The 23,919-nt window shown below is 49.6% G+C and overlaps 1 protein-coding gene across 1 annotated transcript in view; it reads right to left on the reverse strand.

Moving 5' to 3' along the window:
• Window positions 1–22,696, reverse strand: part of FNDC4 (fibronectin type III domain containing 4) — a 67,469-nt gene extending 44,773 nt beyond the window's left edge. The window contains 5 exon segments of the mRNA XM_074989167.1: window positions 76–165; window positions 2,850–3,054; window positions 3,622–3,737; window positions 22,524–22,606; window positions 22,608–22,696. Of these exon segments, the coding sequence (XP_074845268.1) occupies window positions 76–165; window positions 2,850–3,054; window positions 3,622–3,737; window positions 22,524–22,606; window positions 22,608–22,696 (583 nt within the window).
• Between the last annotated feature and the right edge of the window lie 1,223 nt (window positions 22,697–23,919).

Genomic DNA, 23,919 nt, shown 5'->3' on the forward strand with positions numbered 1-23,919 from the left:
AGAGGGGGAAGAGGGCAACATGGTGGCATGTGGGGCTACGGCCAGTGAGCACCAGTCCCTCCCCCGTTTCCTCACCTGCCCACATGAGCAGTACAGCTACGATGATGACAATCTCACCAGTCTGGAGCTGTCGCTCCTTGTCCAGCCCTTCCACGGTGATGTCACCTGCAAGACACATGCCAAAAGCCACTGTAAAGTGGGCCAAGATGCTGTGTGCTGCGGCTGGGCCCTGTAGGGTCTGTCAGGCTGTGTGGCCCCTACAGGCTGCTGGTGGGAGTGTGACAGGCCACCCAGCTGAGCTGCAGGAGCCAGAAGAGACTCCGAGACCCTTAAGGGGGCTCATACGACACAAGTTGAGGGAGGAGAAACAGGGTTTCAGCTCCTCACCTCCTGGCAGCGTAAAGGGCAGGGGCCACCTGAATCGAGCACATTTTGCTGCCTCTGAAGCACCTGGGGCTGGGCAGAGGCAGGAGCTAGGGCAGGCTGGTCTGAGCCAGGATGGCCCCTTGGGAGTTAAAGCATGGTCTCCTTTTCACGGGAGATGGGGATACCGGCTGGGGAGGCATGAGCTCCAGGGAAGGGGACACATACCCACCAGATGGGGGCCATGGGCATGGCTGTGTCTGCGGCTGACAGGCGTGTTTACTGGGGGGCAGGATGCACACATCTCTGCCCCAGCTCACTCCCTTCCATCAACACTCCAATGCATTACCTGCGCTAGGGGCACACAGCTCTACAGCAGCTCTCTGCTTTCTGGTTCGGACCAGGATGAAATTGTGCTTTTGGCACAGGTCAGAATCCCTGGTCAGTGCCAGGCCCTTGGCAGCGGGCAGGGGAGGGTGGAGTGTGTACAGCAGCAGTCAGCGTGCAGGACAAAGAGCGGAGCTGTTGCTCCGCAGGCTGGGTGAGTTCTCTAGTGCATTTGCCAAGGTGCTAAGCAGGCTGAGGTTGATGTAGTCAAGCCTGGAAGATATTAAACTGCTTCATGTTCTATAGCAACAAGGTCATGTCAATGTCTCGGGCTCTCTGGGCCCATTTAGTCCATTGAGACTGACTCAGCCAGGGCCTGAAGAGTGACAAAGGGAACCAAGAAGAGAAGTCAGCATGGGGACAAACACTAGAGTGAGGGATGGCTCCTGGATGCACGCTGAAAATGCTCAGTGCAAAGGCTGGAACCCAGAGTACTGGGCAGGCCCACACTCTTGAGAAGTGGTCTATGCCCCAAGAAGGGGAAAAGATGCATTAAATGCTCAAGCAAGGGTCTGGGAATTTAAACTGGCCCATGACTGGGGCTGAAGACCCTGCAGAGGACCAACAGTTTGTTGAATTTGTCACCCAGGAATGGGACTGAACTCAAAAGAGTAACCTGGTTGGAGAGCTGAGGCACTAGCCCCAGCAAAGGCAAAGAGACTCCGGGCAGGAACTCTGAGGGCTCTGCTCTGCACCAGGACAAGCATGGACATCAGGCTAGCCTAATTATAGGTAAGAACTTGTCCTAGAGACAGGACTACAAACCTAAACAAGGGCAGAGGACAGGTCCTCTTGAACCCTCTCACCTTGAAGGGGTTCTTCCATCCAGCCACCTGTTAACCAATTGACATGGCTGGGGGAATGAACCAATGAGGACCTGCCTGAGCAAGGAAGAAGCAGCTGGCAAGGGTGCTCACAGCACAGAAAGGGAAGAGTGCAGGGTTACACCCAGATGCCAGGAAGCACTCACAAGAGTTAACTGCCGCATCACTGCTGGCCAGCAGGGAAAAATGCTCCCCCTTCCAGAATGACCCTCTTCAGGGAGCCAGTGGGACACACAATATGACATGAGCCCCTGGCAGCCCAGCATAATAAGAAACCCTCATTGCTGGGCCCTGCTGTGTACTCAGGGGAGCCCTGGTGGTGATAACAGGCATCCAATGCTGGCAAGGCCTCATGCCAGGCAGCACTGTGCTTCTAGATTGGCTTTTCCAGCAGAGTTGCTCAGCACCCTCCCACTATATAGTCACTTGGCACAGGATTTAGCAGAGGAGTCCAAGTGTGGGTCACCCCATGGCAGGGTGCCCCCCCATATGCTGGTGTGTGGGCTATGTGGAAGGAAATGTCTCCCCCTGGGTATTGTGTCTCCTGGCTTCTGTGTGACCAGTGGGGTGTAGCTCCATCCTGGGCAGGGGCTTGTCTCTGTTCTGCCAGCATGGTGGTAATTTGGGAGAGTTCCATTCTGGGTCCTGCCATCATCCCCCCATCTACCATGGTCTTTCCTAGACTCATAGAAGGGACCTCAGGAGGTCATCAAATCCAGGCCCTGCACCCGTGGCAGGGCTCCTCCTTCTTTCATCCTGGGGCCTCCATTCCCAATAGTCCCTGATCAACAACCCGGCCATGCTGGGACATGGCACTAGCCACCAGAACATCCATATGCTTTAAGCTTCTTGCCCCACTGCCCAGACCCAGGAGCTCAGAATGTGCAGCAGGGAATGAAAACCTTTGCCAAGGCACCTTCTGCATCAAGCACGTGGCACCTCTCAATGCTGGACACAATGTCTGCCAAAAGCCCCCAGGGGACTCTTCCCAGGCCCACCCTCCTGCTCCTTCTGCCACCTCACCCATAGATGGCCTGAGTGGTGAGGGGTCAGATTTAACTAGGCCAGTGTCGCTCAGCATTGTAATAAGGCACAGGCCCTCACTGCCCCCTCAAGGATTCCCACAGGGCAGGCCAGATTCCCCTTGGCTACCAGCACATCCTTCCTGCTTTCAAATTCTGTGGAGCTCTGCAGGGAATTCGGGCACTGGGCTGCACAAGGCAATCTCCCAGCTACAGCATGCAGCAACAGCACAATGAGGAGTCCTGTCCCTACCTTGGTTGGAGCTGTTGGAGGGAAGACGATCGGTTTCTTTCAGGGTCCGGAAATGGACTCTCTTGCTAGCCTGACTCTCTCCATACAGGCCGATGCTCTGCACCTGAATGATGTAGTCTGCATCCTCTGCCAAGTCCCACAGCACACAGGCCCGGTTTGTGGTGTTCACCTCCCGGATGAATCGTTGCATTTGCCCATCCTGCCGCTGCCAGGGTTGGAGAGACACTGTCAGTCACAAGGATGGCTCCACAGCCCTTCTGGAGATAGGTTAGTGATGGAACGCCCCAAATCCAAGAAGATTCCTCTGGGCTGTTCATGCACAGGGCTGGGACATGCATGTGAATAGCAGCATTTCTAGAGTACCCCATGTCATTTACAGTCACTGGGATACACTCCTCACTCAGAAAGCCCCATCCAGGGCAGAGACCCTGCCCACAGCTGCAGGGAAGGGATGGGACTCAGGACATTTTATAGTGGGATTTCAAGGTGGGGCAGCCAACAGGGTGGGGCCAAGTGAGTCCTTCTCCCTGGAGGCCTCATATCCTGCTGACCCCCAGACAACATGATCACAGATGGGTGGGGTCAGAACTGATACGCCAGCAGTGGGATGACCTCGGAAGGAAGACGGAGCTTGCAGAAACCCTGGCCAGAACAATGCATGGTGCATCGTTTAGGGTGAGTGAGGGGTCCGGGGAGGCAAGGTGGAGATCAGGTGCCAGGATCCTATGGGGCTGCAGAGCAGAAAACACCTTGGGGGCAGAGCCTGATGTACCTGCTGTGAGATGGCATAGCCTATGATAACATCTCCCTCCGGGACATCCCAAGAGACAGTGGCAGAGTTTGCCTTCAGCTGCGTAACAGTCACGTTGACTGGAGATGGCGGTCTATCTGTGTGAGCCAGAGAAGGGAGCAAAAAGTCAGTGTCCAGGAGAGTGGGGACAAGACAGCGCACTCTGCTCCATAAAATTACTGAGCTGCTAAATTATCTGTGTCCTAGCTCACAACCAGCTGTACCACAGACAACATCTGAGGATGTAATTAACAGCAACCCGTCTGCCATATCTCATGTGGCTTTGCAGAGCGAGCAGATTGCATGGATGAGCACATAGATTTGGCTTAATCTTTCTGAGTGGCAGTGTGGCTGAGTGAAGGAACTGTGGGTAGGGCTAATGAGGGGCAGACAGTTGTACCAGGGCCTCATCTCTAGTGTCCCCCAACAGCTGTAGTGTCTAGATAAATAAAGTGAAATAGGAGGAGTTGGGCCTCAGTGAACATGATGCACTCTACTGCTGTAAATGCTCTGGCTTCCATGCAAAAGGAGTGCAAACCTGGTCCATGCACCAAAGCAGCAGAGGGATCCTGCAGTTGTGAATGCCATGGGCACTGTCCACTCCTAGGGATGCATTTGAAAGCATGTTACAGTTTCGGCTCTAGAGTTCTAAGGTCTTGCCAAAGACAAAAGCCTGATGCAGTCACTCACAGTGCCTCTCTAGTTGTTGGCTGTGGGCCTGTTGTGCAGGGCGCTAGAGGAGACATGGTCAGTGCCTGTCTAAGGAGAGTCCTTTAATGGCTACCTAAGCTCCCTCTCTGCCTGAGGATTCCCATTCACTGTTCCTACAGATCACCAGCCCCATCGTGCTAGGTATTTACAGCTCTGGGCATTACTTTTTCTTCACTTTTGTTTTGTTTTCAATTCCTGAATGAGCTCTAAAGTAAATAGGTCAGCAGGTGAGAAGCAGCCACAGCAGATTCCACAGCAGCTTTTGCAGCAGCTCTCAGTCCTGAGTGATGCAGCACAGCAACAGAAACAACTGGGACTTCAAAGCCAGTGTCCCATAGTGATTTGGCATAATTGATTATGTGCTTGTCACACACAGGCTACGTCTACACGTGCACCCAACTTCGAAATAGCTTATTTCGATGTTGCGACATCGAAATAGTCTATTTCGATGAATAACGTCTACACGTCCTCCAGGGCTGGCAACGTCGATGTTCAACTTCGACGTTGCTCAGCCCAACATCGAAATAGGCACAGCGAGGGAACGTCTACACGCCAAAGTAGCACACATCGAAATAAGGGAGCCAGGCACAGCTGCAGACAGGGTCACGGGGCGGACTCAACAGCAAGTCGCTCCCTTAAAGGGCCCCTCCCAGACACACTTTCATTAAACAGTGCAAGATACACAGAGCCAACAACTAGTTGCAGACCCTGTATATGCAGCACGGACCCCCAGCTGCAGCAGCAGCAGCCAGAAGCCCTGGGCTAAGGGCTGCTGCCCACGGTGACCACAGAGCCCCGCAAGGGCTGGAGAGAGAGTATCTCTCAACCCCCCAGCTGATGGCCGCCATGGAGGACCCCGCTATTTCGATGTTGCGGGACGCGGATCGTCTACACGTCCCTACTTCGATGTTGAACGTCGAAGTAGGGCGCTATTCCCATCCCCTCATGGGGTTAGCGACTTCGACGTCTCGCCGCCTAACGTCGATTTCAACTTCGAAATAGCGCCCAACACGTGTAGACGTGACGGGCGCTATTTCGAAGTTACTGCCGCTACTTCGAAGTAGTGTGCACGTGTAGACGCAGCTACACAGATACAAATCCTATCCCTACCATCACGCAGGGATATTAGTGCATGCCCAGAGTGAGAGGGTACAAAGCTTTGTGTTTGAACATCCAGCCCAACAGGTACTGGAGCTGGGACTGCTGGGGACAGAAGAGGGAGAGGAAGCAGACCTTTCTGGCCTGGGGATCACAGACTCTAAGCAGATCACAGAATCACAGAATCACAGGGCTGGAAGGGACCTCAGGAGGTCATCTAGTCCAGCCCCCTGCTTCAAGCAGGATCAACCCCACTAAGTCATCCCAGACAGGACCTTGTCCAGACGGGACTTAAAAACCTCAAGGGATGGAGAATCTACCACCTCTCTAGGCAACGCATTCCAGTGCTTCACCACCCGTTTGGGGAAGTAGTTTCTCCTAATATCTAACCTACACCTCTCCCTCTTCAACTTCAGACCATTGCTCCTTGTCCTGCCATCTGACACCACTGAGAACAGTTTCTCACCCTCCTTTTTAGAGCTCCCCTTCAGGAAGCTGAAGGCTGCTCTTAAATCACATCTAAGTCTTCTCTTCTGTAAACTGAACAAGCCCAAATCCCTCAGCCTCTCCTCATAGGTCTTGTGCTCCAGACCCTTAATCATTTTTGTTGGCCTTCGCGGAACCTGCTCCGGCAAATCTACATACTTTTTATACTGGGGGGGCCAAAACTGGACACAGTATTCCAGATGTGGCCTCACCAGTGCCAAATAAAGAGCAAGAACTACTTATCTAGATCTGCTCGAAATGCTCCTCCTAATGCACCCTAGTATGCTGTTAGCCTTCTTGGCTACAAGGGCACACTGTTTACTTTCATCCACCATAACCCCTAGGTCCCTTTCCATCGTACTGCTGCTGAGCCAGTCGGTCCCCAGCCTGTAACAATGCTTGGGATTCTTCTGCCCTAGGTGCAGGACTCTATACTTCTCCTTATTGAACTGCATCAGATTTCTTTTGGCCCAGTCCTCCAATTTATCCAGGTCCCTCTGGATTCTCTCTCTACCCTCCAACGAATCTACCTCTCCCTCTAGTTTTGTGTCATTCGCAAACTTGCTGAGGGTGCAATCCAGTCCCTCATCCAGGTCATTAATAAAGATGCTGAATAACACCAGCCCCAGAACCGAGCCTTGCGGCACTCCGCTTGAAACAGACCACCATCTAGATATTGAGCCATTGACCACTATGCGTTGGGCCCAACCATCAAGCCAGCTTTCTATCCATCTTATAGTCCAAGGATCCAATCCATATTTCCTTAACTTATGGACAAGAATGTTGTGGGAGACCGTATCAAAAGCCTTGCTGAAGTCAAGGTATATCACATCCACTGACTTCCCCATGTCCACGGAGCTTGTTACCTCTTCATAGAAGCTAATCAGATTGGTCAGGCAGGATTTGCCCCTGGTGAATCCATGTTGGCTATTTTTGATCACTTCCCCTCTTCCAAGTGCTCGAAAATGGATTCCTTGAGGATTCCCTCCATTATTTTCCCAGGGATTGAGGTAAGGCTGGCGGGTCTATAGTTCCCTGGATTGTCCTTATTTCCTTTTTTAAAGGGCATTTGCCTTCTTCCAGTCATCCTGTATCTCCCCTGATTTCCAAGAATCTTCAAGGATAATGGCCAAAGGTTCAGCAATGACCTCTGCCAATTCCCTCAGTACCCTTGGGTGCATTAAATCCAGACCCATGGACTTGTGCACATCTAGTTTTTCTAGATAGCTCAGAACTTGTTCCTTCCCCACAGATGGCTGCTCTCCACCTTCCCATACTGCATCATCTACGACCATCATGGGGTAGTTGACTTTGTCTGTGAAGACTGAGGCAAAAATGTATTGAGTACTTCAGCTTTTCCTGCATCATCTGTCACTAGGTTACCTCCCTCATCTACTAATGGCCCCACACCTTCTCTGATAACCTGTTTATTGTTCACATGCCTGTAGAAACCCTTCTTCTTACTCTTCACATCCCTTGCCAGCTGCAGTTCCAATTGTGTTTTCGCTTTCCTGATTACTGCCCAGCATTCTCCAGCCGTACGTTTATATTCCTCCTTAGCTGTCCATGTTTCCATTTCTTGTATGCATCCTTTTTGAGTTTAAGCTGACTAATGATTTCCCTGTTAAGCCAAGCTGGTTGCCTACCACATCTGCATTTCTTACTATGCAGCGAGATTGTTTGTTCCTGTGCCTTCAGTAAGACTTCTTTAAAATACTGCCAGTTCTCTTCAACTCTTTTCCCGTTCATCTTCATTTCCCAAGGGATCCTGCTCATCCATTCTCTCAGGGAGTCAAAGTCTGCTGTTCTGAAATCAAGATTCTGCTCTTCTGAAATCATGCTACTCATCCAGGGCTCCATACAAGTACCTGCACAGAAAGGCAGGCCGGTTAAAGGTGGAACTAACACAGTGATGTCAGTATTCACTGGCTGCTCTTTTCAGGGTCCGTTGATTCTTGCTTGTTTGCTATTCTTTATTAAAGACTAGATTGCAACACACAAGCTGTCCATGCTGCTGCCCCTCAAATCAGCATGCATGAACAAACAAGCACATGGAAGCGTGCACATGCACACACTCTCATTGCGGAGCAGGTGCTCATGAGAGAAGCCCTGTTGCCCCCGGATTGCTGGGGGTGCTGTGGCAGGCATTAGCCCCAAGAAGGCCAGGTTTAGCCATAGCCCAAAGAGTCTACAGTGCAAGATGATAAAGAGGAAAGGTGGGAAGGCTTTGAAACACACATCTGAGAGATCTGGTGGCTGATGCTCTGCTTGCTCTTGGGGTCTGTTGTGGTGGGGATGCACATGCACTGGGCATGCCCCCCCACAGCCTGGCTGCTCTCACTCTGTTTCCTGCAATGGAGCGCTCAGCTGGATCTGAATGGGGGCAGAGCCCCAGCCTGCTCACAAGGATGTCCCAAGCACAAGATGGGGGGAGGGGGCTGGGAGGAGATACAGGTAGCGATGCAGGCAGAGCTGATGAAACAGGGAGTAGGTGCCCAGCCTGTAGCAGTACTTGGGATTCCTCAGTCCTAAGTATGTTTGCCCTTGCTGAACCTCGTCAGATTTCTCCCCCACAGTGATGTTAAATTTAATTGCATTATGGTTGCCGTTACTGAATAGTTCAGCTGTATTCACCTCTTGGATCTAATCCTGTGTGCCACTTAGGACTAAATCAAGAATTGCCTCTCCCTTTGTGTGTTCCAGGACTAGTTGCTACAAGAAAACCTCATTAATTATCTCTCTAAATTTTTATCTCTGCATCCCATCAGTATCAGTCAGTATGGGAAGAGCTGAAATTCTGTTATTACACAGTTTTCAAGCCTCTCTAATCTTTTAGAGCATTTCAAAGTCAACATCACCTACTGAATCAGGTGGTCAGTAATATAGCCCTCTTGCTGTATTCCTATTATTCAAGCATATCATTTCTACCCATAGAGGTTTTATGGTACAGTGAGGTATCTTCAATGCTACCAAAGCTGTTTATGGACCGAGAAACCATGGAATCAATCCCGAGATTGAATGATGGTACCCAACCAACTCTTGAAGACAATTAAGCCATTGCTTCTCACTGGAGGGAGCACTGTAATGAGCTCTTGAACCACCCCTCCACCTTGGTCCTACAATCACTTGACCAAATTCCTCAGCAACTGCCTAGGGACAATCTTGCAATACTTTCTAACTTGAATGAGGTCCAACCTGCCATCAAAGTGATGAAATGCAACAAGGCAACTGGAATAGATGGAGTCCCCACCAAAGTGTTCAAAGAAGGTGGGCCAGAGTTCCACAAACAACTCCATCTCCTGATTCTCAAGATTCTCCTGATTTTCTCAAGAGAGCAGGTGATGCAAGGTTCCAGAGACACACTGATTGTTGGTCTCTTCAAGAAGGGCGATGTCAGACTTTGGAAATTATCATGACATTTCCCTCCTGGGAATGGCAGAGAAAAAAAATCTTAGCTTGAATCCTTGCAAACTAACTCCTACCACTCTCAGAAGAACTTCTCCCAGAATCCCCGTGTGGCTTCTGACCATTCCGAGGAACAGCGGACTTGATCTTCACTGCCTGGCAACTGCAACAAAAAAGTCATGAACAAAACCAAGCCTTATTAATGTGTCATCAACCTGACCAACGGCTTCGACTCAGTCAATTGTAGCGCCCTGTGGACCATCCTCTCAAAAATTGGCTGCCCCACAAAATTCATTAGTATCTTGGGGCTGCTTCATGACAACATGACTGCCACAGGATTGAGCAACAACAGATCCCAAAGCAACCCCTTTGAGGAAAAAATGGAAGTCAAACAAGGCTGTGTCATTGTCCCATCACCGTTCTGCAACTTCATTGTCATTGTCCCATCACCCTTTGCAACTTCATTGCCATGGCCCTTCACCTCATTGAGGGCAAGCTTTGAGATGGCAGGAAGATTGTCTATAGAATGAATGGGAAGCTTTTCAATCTCAGGAAACTGAAGGCTAAAAGCAAGATCTCTACAACCTCAATCATGGAGCTCCAGTATGCAGAGGAGCAACTATGTTGCCATTTTTCTCCAGCAGCCCGTCAGACCGTCTTAAGTGCTTATGCTGAAGCGTATGAGAATCTTGACCTCACACTGAACATCGAAAAGACCCAGATGCTCCATCAACCCTTGCAGACAGGACAATCTCATCTGCCTTCTATTGAAGTCAGTGGACAACTGCTGGAAAATGTGAAGCACTTCCCATGCCTTTCCACTAAAGTCAACATTGATATGGAAATCCAGCATCATCTGAGCAGGGCAAGCTTTGCTTTTGTCTGCCTGAGACAAAGGGTCTTTGAGAACTGGGACATCCATCCAAAGACAAAGCTCCTTGTATACCAGGCAGTGGTTGTTCCAATGCTACTGTATGCATATGAGACCTGGACAACATACAAGTGTCATTTGAAGGCTCTTGAAAAATATCATCAACACTGCCTCAGGAGAATCATAAATATCTCTTGGGAGGATAGGTGCACAAACACTAACGTTGTGGAAGAGTCGAACATGACCAGAATTGAAGCCATTATCATTCATCAAGAACTTCACTGGACTGGTCATGTGGTTTGGATGTGTGATCAGTGCTTCTCAAAATACATTCTGTTTTCTGTGTTGGAGGAGGGACAGAGGAGCATTGGGGGTTGGAGGAAGCGATATAAGGACATACTGAAGGTACACATGAAAAGGTGCAGCATGGGTATTGAGACTTGGAGAACCTAGCCCAGGACTTTTTCCATTGGAGAACGGTAATCTGTGAAGAGATGGTGCAGGTTGAGAAGTCCTGATGCAGTGCACATGAGGAAAGGTGGAGAAGAAGAAAAGAGCCTCAAAAACTGCCCTGCGCCCCTCCAACAGCTACCAACACCTGCCCCTTCTGTGATAAGATCTGCAGCTCCAGAATCAGGCTTATCAGCCATCAACAGACTCACAAATAAAAGGGTGACATGAAGACATCCTACTCACTATTAAGTGACCATCAAGAAGGATTCCCCAACCAGCACAACCTAATCTTTCATTCCTTTATATGTTGTACCATGGATTAGTGTGTTCCTTTAGGGGATGTTTGTTGATTTTTTCTTATCAACAAGAAAAGGAAACCATCAAAGTTTTAAGCTTGCTTGCTGGAATGTGCGGACCATGCTGACAGGTCTGACTGAAGATCTTCAGGATATCAGTGACACCTGAAAGACCGCTGTCATCGATGAGGAACTGAAGAGGCTCCACGTTGACATTGCTGCTCTGCAAGAGACATGTCTCGCAGATTCAGGATCTCTAAAGGAAAAGGACTACACCTTTTTTCTGGCAGGGTAAAGCCCGAGAAGAACCCAGGGAGCATGGTGTTGGCTTCGCCATCAGAAACACCCTTCTACAAATGGTGGAATTAGTCATGGGTGGATCAGAAAGACTCCTTCAGGTCATACTTCAAACTCGCACTGGTCCTGTCCACCTGATCAGCGCTTACGCCCCAACCCTGTACGCGGCACCGGAAGTAAAAGGCAAGTTTTATGACGTGCTTAGTGATGCCATAGCGTAAATACCTGCTCGCGAACAACTGTACATTCTGGGTGACTTCAATGCGAGAGTTGGAGCCGACTGTGGCTCGTGGCCTTCCTGCTTAGGCCACTTTGGTGTGGGAAAAATGAATGAAAATGGTCAGCGTCTTCTCAAACTTTGCATGTACCACCATCTGTGCACCACAAACACATTTTTCCAAACCAAGCCACAGCACAGAGTGTCATGGAGACACCCACGCTGGAAACACTGGCATCAAATAGACGTGGTCATCGCTAGACATAATAACCTCAAAAACCGACCGTGACTCATGGCCTTCCTGCTTAGGCCACTTCGGTGTGGGAAAAATGAATGAAAATGCTCAGCGTCTTCTCAAACTTTGCACGTACCACAATCTGTGCATCACAAACACATTCTTCCAAACCAAGTCACAGCACAGAGTGTCATGGAGACACCCACGCTCAAAGCACTGGCATCAACTAGACGTGGTCATCGCTAGACGTGATAACCTCAAAAACGTCCTTCTGACATGCAGCTATCATAGTGCTGACTGCAATACAGATCACTCGTTAGTTTGCTCCAAACTCAAGGTGATTCCCAAGAAGCTGCACCGCTCTAAACCAACTGGAAGGCCCCGCATCGATGCCAGAAACACGGCTAACTCAGAGAGAGCTGAAAAGTTCAGACTGACCCTCGAGGAGAATCTGCGCAGCAACCCTGGGGGTGCCAATGTGACATCCAGATGGCAGCATCTGAGGGATACAATGTACAACACGGCCTTGTCGGTGTTTGGAAGAAGAGCTAGAAACACAAATGACTGGTTCGAAGCTAACTCCAATGACATGATTTCAGACATCGAAAAAAAGTGTGCTGCGCTCCTGGAGTACAAATGTTCACCGAGCCAGAATACCCTGCAAGCGCTCAGAGCAGCCAGAAAAACAGTACAGCAGATGGCCAGGCGCTGTGCCAACAACTACTGGCTTGAGCTATGCAGCAGCATCCAGACCAGTGCTGACTTTGGTAACCTCAGGGGAATGTACGAGGGTATGAAGAAGGCATTAGGACCCACCCAGAACAAGATGATACCTCTGAAATCCAAATCTGGTGAAGTCATCACTGACAAAGCCAAACAATGGAGCGCTGGGTCAAGCACTACTCTGAGCTGTACTCATGTGAGAACATTGTGGTTGAATGAGCCCTTGATGCCGTCGAACTCCTACCAGTAATGGGCGAACTGTACCAGGAACCAACTGTGGATGAAGTGAAGAAAGCCATTGACAACACTGCAGTAGGAAAGGCCCCAGGCCAGGATGGTATACCACCAGAGGTAATCAAGTATGCCACAGACACTCTCCTGGAACCCCTACATGAGCTACTGTGCCTGTGCTGGAGAGAGGGAGAGGCTCCACAGGACATGCGCGATGCTAACATCATAACTTTCTATAAGAACAAAGGAGACAGAAGCGACTGCAACAATTACCGTGGAATCTCCCTCCCAAGCATCACTGGTAAACTGTTCGCTCACGTCATCCTCGGCAGACTCCAGAATATTGCTGAGAGGGTGTATCCTGAATCACAGTGCGGATTCTGCGCAGAGAGATCTGCCATCGACATGGTCTTCTCTCTGAGGCAGCTGCAGGACAAACCGGGGGAGCAGAGGAAGCCACTCTATATGGCCTTCATCGACCTAACCAAGGCCTTCGACTTGGTCAGCAGGGATGGAGTGTTCAAGTGGCTCCACAAGATAGGTTGTCCGCCACGGTTACTCGGGATGATCCAGTCTTTCCACGAAGACATGAGAGGAACCGTCCAATATGATGGAACATTATCGGATGCTTTCAGCATCAGGAGCGGCGTCAAACAAGGATGCATCCTTGCTCTGACATTGTTCGGGATCTTCTTCGCACTCCTCCTTAAACACGCCTTTGGATCTTCAACAGAGGGCATCTTTTTGCACACAAGATCTGATGGGAAACTGTTTACTCTTGCAAGGCTGATAGCTAAATCTAAGGTGCGGGAAGTTCTCATCAGAGATATGCTGTTCGCAGATGACGCTGCTGTCGTGTCACACCCAGAAGACCAGCTTCAGAAGCTGCTGGATCGGTTCTCCAAAGCATGCAAGAACTTTGGGCTCTCCATCAGCCTAAAGAAGACAAATGTACTTGCTCAGGACGTTGCTGATTCTCCATCAATCAGCACTGACAACTGTACGTTAGAGATCGTCCATGAGTTCGTTTACCTCGGGTCCACCATCACTGACACCCTGTCCTTGGAGACTGAGCTAAATAGGAGGATCGGTAAAGCAGCCACAACTCTCTCCAGACTGAGCGAGAGAGTGTGGAATAACAACAAGCTGTACACTCACACCAAAATGCAAGTCTACAGAGCCTGCATCCTCAGCACCCTCCTTTACAGCAGCGAGACTTGGACCCTGTATGCCCGCCAGGAAAAGAGGCTGAACGTCTTCCACTTGTGCTGCCTCAGGCGCATTCTTGGAATATTGTGGAAGGACAGAGTGTCCAACACCGCCATTCTTGAGCGAGCTGGAATCCCAACTATGCACACCCTCCTCAGGCAGCAGTGGCTCTGCTGGCTTGTCCACGTCAACAGGATGAATGATGGAAGGATCCCAAAAGACATCCTGTATGGCGAGCTAGCCTCTGGCAAAAGACCTCCCGGATGCCCCCAGCTGTGCTACAAAGATGTTTGCAAGGGAGACCTCAGGGAAGTAGACATCAAGCCAGACAGCTCGGAGGAGCTGGCAGACGATCGCAGCAGATGGAGGCAGGAACTATACAAGGGCCTTCAGAAGGGTGAGTTGAGGATCAGACAGCTAGCAAAGGAGAAGTGAGCCCACAGAAAGCACAGCAAGGACCTGCCAGACACCCATTACATATGCAACAGATGCAGCAAGGACTGTCACTCTCGTGTGGGTCTTCACAGTCACAGCCGACGCTGCAAATGAGGATGCCAAACGGAACTATGAAGGGCGCGTTCCATAGTCTACGTAGACGGAAGGATGCTACTAATTAGGGGGTGTAATTAAATAGGACACCTTTTTGTTTGATTATTTCTCCTCAGTTCCTTTCTATTACTCATTTATCAACTTTCGTCTTCTCCTCCTTATTAGTATGTAATCCCCTTTACCAAATCCTGCCCTCAGAGACATGTCTGTATGAATCACTTGCTGTTCCATACCCATTGGCTTTCCCCCAGTCCTTAGTTTAGAAACTTGCCTGACTTTTTTTAATTTTGACGTAATGGCAATCTGGTTCTGTTTTGGTTTAGATGGGAGTTCATCCTGCCTGTATAAGCTCCTTCCTTCCCAAAAGGCTAATACAGACCACATACTCAACATAATTAATATTAGTGACAAGGAGGAAGCACCATGTTTCCTAATATGGAAAGAACAGGCTACAGGATAACTTGGATAAGTTAAATGTAGTCAAGTCAGCAGAGCCTGATGAATTTTATCCCAGGTTTCTTAAAGAATCAGCTGAAGCAATCTCACAAACATTAGCAATTACTTTTAAGGGTTGGTGAGCTGTCAGAGGACCAAAAAAAGGTCAAATATAGTCTCTACCTTGAAAAAGAAAACAAAGAAAACCCAAGGAACTACAGACCAGTCATCTAACCTCAGTACCTGGAAAGGTACTGGAATAAATGATTAAACAATCAGTTTGTAGGCCCATAAAATGAATAGAATTATAAAGAATAGCCAGCCTGGCTTTGTCAAAAAATAAAACATGCCATACCAATCTAATTTCCTTCTTTGATAGGACTATTGGCCTAGTGGATGGGGAAAAGCAGCAGATATGGTAAAATTTGTTTTGGGTGATTTGTTTGTTGTTTTGTAGAAAGGCATCTGACACTGTTCCATATGACATTTTCATAAGCTAATTAGGGAAAGGTGGCTTTGATGAAATTACTAGAAGGGGATGCATAACTGGTTGAAATGTCATATTCAAATAGTACTTACAAATGTTTCATTAACTAACTGGGAAAACATATCTAGTAGGGTTCCACAGGGGTCAGACCTAGACTAGTACTAGTCCTACTTAATTCATGACTTGGGTAATACAGTGGATAGTATGCTTATGAAATCTGCAAATGACACCAATGTGGGTATGGTTGCAAGCACTTTAGAAGTCAGTATTAGAAATCAAAATGACCTTGAAAAACTAGAGAATTGTTCTGAATTCAGTAAAGACAAGTGAAAAGTACTATGCTTAGGAAGGAAAAATCAAATGCCCATAGCTAGCTGGCACTACTGTAGAAAAGGATATGAGAGTTATAGCAGATCACAAATTGAACATGAGTTGTCAATGTGACGCAGTTGCAGAAATGAATGATACTCCAAGGTGTATAGTATGTAATTGCCTTGTTCTGCTCAACACTGGTGAGGCCTCATGGAGCACTGTCCAGTTCTGGGCACCACACTGTAGGAAAGATGTGGAGAAACCGGAGAGAGTCCAGAGGAGAACAATAAAAAATGATTAAAGGATTAGAAAATCTGACCTCAGGCTCTGAGAAAGGGTTACAAAAACTGGGTAGGTTCACTTTGGAGAAAAGAAGAGTGAGTGTGGGACCTGATAAAGAAGACAAAGATCAATCGTTCTACATGTGTACTGAAGCAAGGTACAGTAATTATCTTAATCTGCAGCAGGTTTAGGAAAAACTTTCTAACAATACACATGGGTAAGTCCTGGAATAGGCTTCCAAAGGAGGTGGTGTTTTCATTACTGGAGGTTTGAAAAAGGGTTGGACAAATAAGTGTCAGATGGTCTTGGTTTGTTGGTCTATCATCAGTTCAGGCGGCTGGACAATGACTTCCTGAGGTCCCTTCAGTGTGCCTTTTCCACTCCTGGATGGATTATTGTGTGTTTATTGAAATTGAGCATAATTTGGCATCACGTCACCTATCACACAGCTAGGCTGGGTCTCTCAGGTTGCTCACACCTCTCTCTAGTCCTGACTAACCTAAAGATTTTTAAAACAAGAAAGCAGTCAAGTAGCACATTAAAGACTAACAAAATAATTTATTAGGTGAGCTTTCGTGGGACAGACCCACTTCTTCAGACCATAGCCAGACCAGAACAGACTCAATATTTAAGGCACAGAGAACCAAAAAGAGTAATCAAAGTTGACAAATCAGAAGAAAATTATCAAGGTGAGCAAATCAGAGAGCAGAGGGGTGGGGTGGGGGCGTCAAGAATTAGATTAAGTCAAGTATGCCAAAGAGCCCCTATAATGTCCCAGAAAATTTGCATCCCGGTTCAAACCATATGTTAATGTGTCAAATTTGAATATAAAAGAGAGTTCAGCAGCTTCTCTTTCTAAAGCAGCCTGGAAATTCTTCTTCACTAAGATGCAAACTCTTAAGTTATTAACAGAATGGCCCACTCCATTAAAATGTAGACTAACTGGTTTGTGGATCAGGAATGTTTTGATGTCTGTTTTGTGCCCATTAACTCTTTGTCTGAGAGAGTTTGAAGTCTGTCCAATATACAAAGCATCTGGGCATTGTTGGCACATGATGGCATATATGATGTTAATTATTAAAGATCTACAACCTATCCTTAATCAGGATGCCACTCTCTAGAAGGCCCTAGGTGACAGGTCTATTCTCTCTTACAGACAACCTCCCAACCTTGTGAGGATTCTCACCAACAGCCACAGTCTATACCGCAGTCCTGGGACTTTTCCTTGCAACAAAACCTGCTGCCAGCTTTGTCCACATATCTATTCTGGTGATACCATCACTGGACCTAACCAGGTTATTCACAGAACCACGGGCACATTCTCATGTTCCTCAACTAATATCATATATGCCATCATGTGCCAACAATGCTCAGATGCTTTGTATATTGGACAGACTTGAAACTCTCTCAGACAAAGAGTTAATGGGCACAAAACAGACATCAAAACACTCCTGATCCACAAACCAGCTAGTCTACATTTTAGTGGAGTGGGCCATTCTGTTAATGACTTAAGAGTTTGCATCTTATTGAAGAAGAATTTTCAGTCTGCTTTAGAAAGAGAAGCAGCTGAACGCTCTTTCATATTCAAATTCGACACATTAACACGTGGTTTAAACCGGGATGCAAATCTTCTGGGACATTATAGGGGCTCTTTGCCATACTTGGCTTAATCTAACTCTTGACTCCCTCCACCCCCTGCCCCTCTGCTCCCTGACTTGCTCACCTTGATAATTTTTTTCTGATTTGTCTACTTTGATTACTGTTTTCGGTTCTCTGCGCCTTAAATATTGAGTCTGTTCTGGTCTGGCTATGGTCTGAAGAAGTGGGTCTGTCCCACGAAAGCTCACCTAATAAATTATTTTGTTAAAGTGCTACTTGACTGCTTTTTTGTTTTGATAGTGTATAGACTAGCACAGCTCCCTCTCTGTTATTAAATATTTTTGTGTCAGCTGCAGACTGCTACTCACTGCTTGTGGATACTTGGGGCAGAAGGAATCACTATAGTGATCCCTTAGTCCAGTAGCCCTCAAACTTTTTTGGCCTGTGCCCCACATTACTCAATGCAAATATTTCCATGGACCACCAGCCAGCCACCCATGATGACAAAATGCCTTAATTTATTGCTAAATACATTAAATACTAAATTGTTCATATTAGGCTACTGGAGCTATAACGTAAGGGGGCATATATAACCAGTAAGAAAGGAAATATTAATATTAATAATCAAAATAATTAAACTGTTTAAGAGCTTTAACTTTATCATGTTAGTTTACCAAACTTCATTTTAAATAAAATAAAATATTAATTTTTCTGAAAAAAAATCTCAACATTGTCTTTTTTTATGGCAGGTGTAGGGAACCTTTTTTAGGTTGGGGACCACACAAGTGAGAAGCAGGTCCCCAAAAAAACAAACTAAACTCCCCAGTCCTCACTGGTGTGGCCCCAACTGACTCCTCTGGCACTCTAGCCCCATGGTGAGGGTGGGGAAGAGAGGAGTCAGGGAGGGCCTTCAAACTTCAGGATTTCCCAAAGGCCAGATTACCTTTTTGGGGTCCCAGGGTTGATGGATTGTGTGAGCTGCCTCCCCTGGCTCTCTGGGTGAGGCCAAAAATGAGTTCAGTGGGGAGGAGGGGGCTGCCTGGGAGTGGGATAGGGATGGGGGTGCAAATGGGGGTGTGGGTGGCTGAGAGGGTGCAGTAGTGAGCTGGAAGTGGGGCATCTGGCCAGGAGGGAGGGTGCAGGAGAGGACTCAGGGTGGGAGGTCTGGAAAGCAGGGAAGGTGCAGCAGTGGGCTTAATGAGGGATGACTGGCAGAGGGGTGTGCAAAAGAGGGTAGGGTGTCTGGCAAGCAGAGGGTCCAGGAGTGGACCAGGGCTGGGAGAGCTGGGTGGGAGGGGGGCATGTGAGGTAGGTGGGGGTTCTGGAGCTGGCCGTGAGGGCAGTCGGGGATGCTTTTCTGACTCCGCACTCCCCGCCACTCCCATGTACTGCTCTACACTCCCCTCATTGACAGAAATCCGGCCAATGGGAGCAGCAGGGAAACGCTCCCATGAGCAGTTTTTGGTGCTGTGTTCCCTCAGCTGGGGGTGGGGGAGTAGGAGTGTGCAAAGCCCACTTCTTTCCTTACCTCCACACTGGATGTGGCCCACAGGGTTGCCACGCTGCCCACAGCAGGAAGTTGGCACTCACACAACAACCTTAAGGAGGGAGGGGGCTTGTGGGTCTGGAGCATCAGCATGGGCTCCCGACTGGAGCAGGGAATGTGAGCCCCAAGCCTTGTGAACCACCTGCAAGTGGTCTGCAGACCACAGTTTGAAATCCAGTGCTTAGTCTGACCTTCCGACATCATGGGCATTAAATTTTGTTTGAACAAAGCAGAAGGTTTTTAGAAAAACATCTCATTTTTATTTAGAAGTTGACAGTGGTGGAACATCCACCATAACCCTGGATGTGTTAATCTGAATGTCTAAAAACAAGTATTAAAATTGTAGTTTTGTTCCTAGTCTGAGTTCACCTAATGTCACTTTCCTGCCTCTGGATCATGTCATACCTTTTGTTATAACAAAGAGTCCTCCACTACCAAAATTTCTGTAGCATGCACTGTTGTTTTTAAAAATCAATAGAAAAGTGGTAAGAGGCAAATATACTGCAGTTTTTGGTACTGAAATGATTGATCCTTAAAGTCTGAAATTCTGTGGACAATATCCAGTGCTTGCTCAGACCAAGGGCTGTGTCCAAACATTTGCAAAATGTGCTCAAAAGGAGTTATTTCTTTTTATCAGTGCTGATCTTTCCGTCTCCTCTCCAGGAGTCTCAAGAGCTTGCTTACTGAACACAGCCCCTATCCCAAAGACCTTTCTATCTCATGTGAGTGCACCAAACCCCAGGATTTCTAGTGGATGGAGCATATTGAGCAGATAGAGCAATGCAGCAACATGGGCTACTATTTTAGTGAGGAAATCTGAGGAAAACATAACATCATTCCAGGTAAAGCTTACAAAGACACAATAGCTGGTGGAGTGGTGAACGAAGATCGGACAGGTCAGTTCCAGAGCCAGCTGTATCTCCAGGTGAGGTGGGCTTATCTGAACGTGTGTTTTTAATATGACCCAATCCAAAATCATAACTTGAATAATGAATGCAGACCATACTTAGATGATGGAGGACTGTAGTTTGCAAAGCAAGAACTTTGTAAAGGATTTAGGGGTCACAGTAGAAACCAATTGACGTGCATTCCCAGTGAAATGTTTTGGCAAAGACAGCAATTGTGATCCTTGGATATACATGTGGGGGAATACTGAGCAGAAGTACAGAGTCACTGCCATTGTGTGGCTCTGTTACGGGATCCTATGTCCAGTTCTGCTGTCCATGCTTCAGAAAAGATACTGACAATCTGGCAAGGTTTCAGAAAGGAGTTACTAAAATAATTTACAGTCTATGAAAAGATTTGTTTACCTTGCAATGACTGTGGGCAGGGCTTTTTTTTTCTTTGATATGTTTTGTCCATGTAGAGCCAAGTCATGGTGCAGGTGCCTCGTGCATGAGATCAGAATCTAAGGCTAACTGTGTCTTTTGAGATCATACCTGAGCCCTACATGTGCTTCTTGCCTGACTGGCCAAGGGCATAAAGAGCAGAATCATTCCCACAACCTCTCAGCTCCCTCACCAAGTGCTTCTGGATTATTGTCTAACTCCTGTTTACTTAGGGCTGCATTTCCAAAAGTGCCCACTGAGTTTTGGTGCCTAAGCTGAAATATCTGGGGTGTGATCTTTGGTGATGCTGGGTATCTTGAGGCGAAAGGAGACCAGTGCCTTGGTGAATCATGAGCCTGGGACAGGATGGACAAAAGGATTTATGCCCTTACAGCTCAATTTTCTGCAAAACTCCCATTGAACCTTTTAGATGCCTAAGCTCGCTTGATGCCTAGATGTCTGCAGTAGAAATTCCACAGTAACATAGTTTCTACGTCTGAGTAGGTGCATTGCTGCCTCCCTCTAGGCAGCTGCATCATTATCATCCACCTAAACTATGGAACAAGTCACAGGTTAGGGTAGCTGGGCAGCTGGTGATAGCTCAGTGGTTTTAGCACTGACGTTGTGAACCCAGGTTTGTGAGCTCCATTCTTGAGGGGGCCATTTAGGGATATGGAACAAATAGATTTAAAAAACAAAATAACTGTTAGGGATGGTGCTTGGTCCTGGCTAGGGGACTGGACTTGCTGACCTCTCAAAGCCCCTTCCAGCTCTATGAGATATGTGTCTGACAAGTGGCATGCAGGGGCTGGTCTAGTGGGCAGAGGAGGAGTGCTCACAGCTTGTAATGTACTCAACTGCCTGAGGTGGGACCTGCTCAGTCTCTCTGGTGGAAGCTGTTACACTTTGTGGCAGAGGTGCAGGATATACAAAGATGAAGAGTGACTCAGACAAGGTGTTTGTGACCCAGGATCCTGCATCAGAAAGCAAAGAGCCGGATTAAAAAGTCATTTTTCAACCTGGCAGAAGTTAACAGCAACAAGGTTCAGTATTGGTCCTGCATTGTTTAATAGATTTACTAGGAAACCAGAAAGGGGAATGAGCTTCATAAAGCATTACCCTATAATTGTGGCTGTGGGTTTCCTCCACCTTCCTCTGCAGCACTGGTACTAGCCATAGTATATTTTGTGAGTTAGGTCTGATCTAATCTGACACCTGTGGTTTTAAAAACTATCCCACACTAAGCAAGCAGAGCTGCCCTGAAGCTGTTAGTTTCTCCTTTATGAATATGCAAAGTAGAAGATAACACCTGGGGGAAAGTTAGTAACTTTCTTGCACTTACAGGGGGCTTGCGGAGGCTTCAGTGGCGCATGGACCCGGTGCCAGCCCCGTACCTGTGGTGCATTCAACCCTGCATGATTGAAGTGTGGTTTCTGGTAAAAACGAACTTTCCCCTATCTACTCGGAATGCCGTGTGATGTCCCGAAGAGGCCAGTTGTTCCCAGGGTCCACCCACTGACAGCCAGCTGCAAAGGGCCTGCATGCAGCACAGAAACCAGCCACACCTGCAACTCTGCCGTTCAATCAAAATCGTCTCCCCTTACTCACACAAGCAGGGGCAATGAAGTTACACCCGTGGAGAGTCTGGGCCTGCTTCCATGGCAGGTGAGTCGGGGTAAGTTCCCCCTTCTCCTGTGCTGAGTCCGGCAGGGGCCTCCATTGGCGCCGGCGGAGAGCGGGCAGGGAGCGATGGAGCTAGCCCGGCTCTCTGCCTTCCCTCCTCTGAGTCAGCTCTGATCTCCGAGCGCCTTGCCAGGGGAAGGAGGGCAGAGGCGCTTCACGGAGCAGCCCGGGGAGGGAGCCCGGGGCCGATCGCTGCCCCCCTCCTTCCTGTTTTCACCTCGGTTTCAAAAGTCGAGCGCCGCCGGCCCCGCTGCAGCAAGAGCTCCCCCCCGGAGCCCCCCCGCCCCGCCGCAGGCCGGAGCTCGCTGCAGGCTGCGCGCCGAAGCCCCTTTGCTTCCAGCCGCGGACACCGCCCGCGCACGCCCGGCCGCCCCCAGGCTCCGCGCGCCGCAGAGCTGGCCCGAGCGCGCCCCGGCCCGGCCCGCACTCACTTGCTCGCACCAGGCAGAGGTCGCAGCTGAAGAGCACCAGCACAGCCGAGTTGAGGCAGGCGGGGAAGGGGGCCATGGCCCCGCGGAGGGGCAGGAGCCCCGGGCTGGGTCTCAGCAGCGGCGGCTTCGGCCCCCTGCCCCGGTGCGCAGGGACGGGGGCGCGGCCGGAGCATCAGCCGCGCGGCGGGATGGCGCCGCCGGGACAGGGGCGCGAGAGCCCGGCGCAGCGACGGCGGGGAGCCGAGGGGCAGCCGCGCTCTCCTCCATCAACGCCCGCGCCCCGGCGGGCAGCAGGGCCGGCCGCGGACGGAGCGCAGCTTGGCACGGGGAGGACGCGGGGGGCACCGGCCCGAGCGCAGCGCGGTGCGTTGAGACAGGCCGGACCTGCGGGGCCAGCACCACAGACAGCTCTGCCCAGGCCGCCGCCCCCGCCCCCGCCCCGGCCCTTGCGCCAGACGGCTCCTCCCCTCCTAGCGCCCGGCGGCTCCTCCTCCCACACCCCCGCCCCCAGCTCTGGCGCCGAGGCGCTCCCCCGCTCCCGAAGCCCCCTTCCGGCGCCCCGCGGCTCCTCGTCACAGACCCCCACAGCTCCTGATGGTTCCCCCAAGTCCCCGCCAGCGCTGGGCGCTTCCTTTTTCCCCGGTGCCCCCCAGATCTCCCCTGCCCTGTGGACACCCCTCCCTGCAGCGCCTGGCGGCCCCCCTCCCGCATCCCTAGCGCCGGGGGAAGGAGGCTCTCCAGTTCAGGCCTCCCAGTGGCCCTCCAGCCTTGGGCAGCCTTTCCCCACAGGGCTCCCCCAGCTCTGGTTACCTCCCCAGCTCTGTGACTATTCATGCCAGTGCCTCTTCAGCACTTCCCCAACCCTGGGTTCACCCCAACACATCCTCACTGCTGGGCAGCCCACCCCCCAGTGTCCAACCTGCACCTGGAAGATCTCCCTGCAGCACCCCACCCCCTGCCCTCGGAAGTTCCTCTGCAGTGCACCTTTGCGCTGGGCAGCTCTTCATCCCCAGTACCCTTGCACAATGGCATGCTGGTGCAGTTGCTGCACCTCTCACTTTGTCACCCTTATCCTGCCTTGCATGGTGGCACCCTTGCCCGGTAGCATGCCTGCATGGTGGCACCCTTGCCCGGTAGCATGCCTGCACTGTGGTACCCTTGCCCAGTAGCATGCTTGCATGGTGGCACCCTTGCCCGGTAGCATGCTTGCATGGTGGCACACCTCCCCATCTTGTAAGGCAACAGCATTTACCTGCCTCACACAGTGACACATTAGCAAAATGGCATATCCTCTGCATGTCTTGTGGTAACACCCTATACCTGCCTTGCACAGTGGCATACGCACCCCACCTTACATCCTGGCATGCTTGCTCAATTCTGCACGCATCCTACAATG

The sequence above is a fragment of the Carettochelys insculpta genome, chromosome 3 (genome assembly GCF_033958435.1).
Source record: "Carettochelys insculpta isolate YL-2023 chromosome 3, ASM3395843v1, whole genome shotgun sequence".
Classification (NCBI taxonomy): Eukaryota; Metazoa; Chordata; order Testudines; family Carettochelyidae; genus Carettochelys; species Carettochelys insculpta.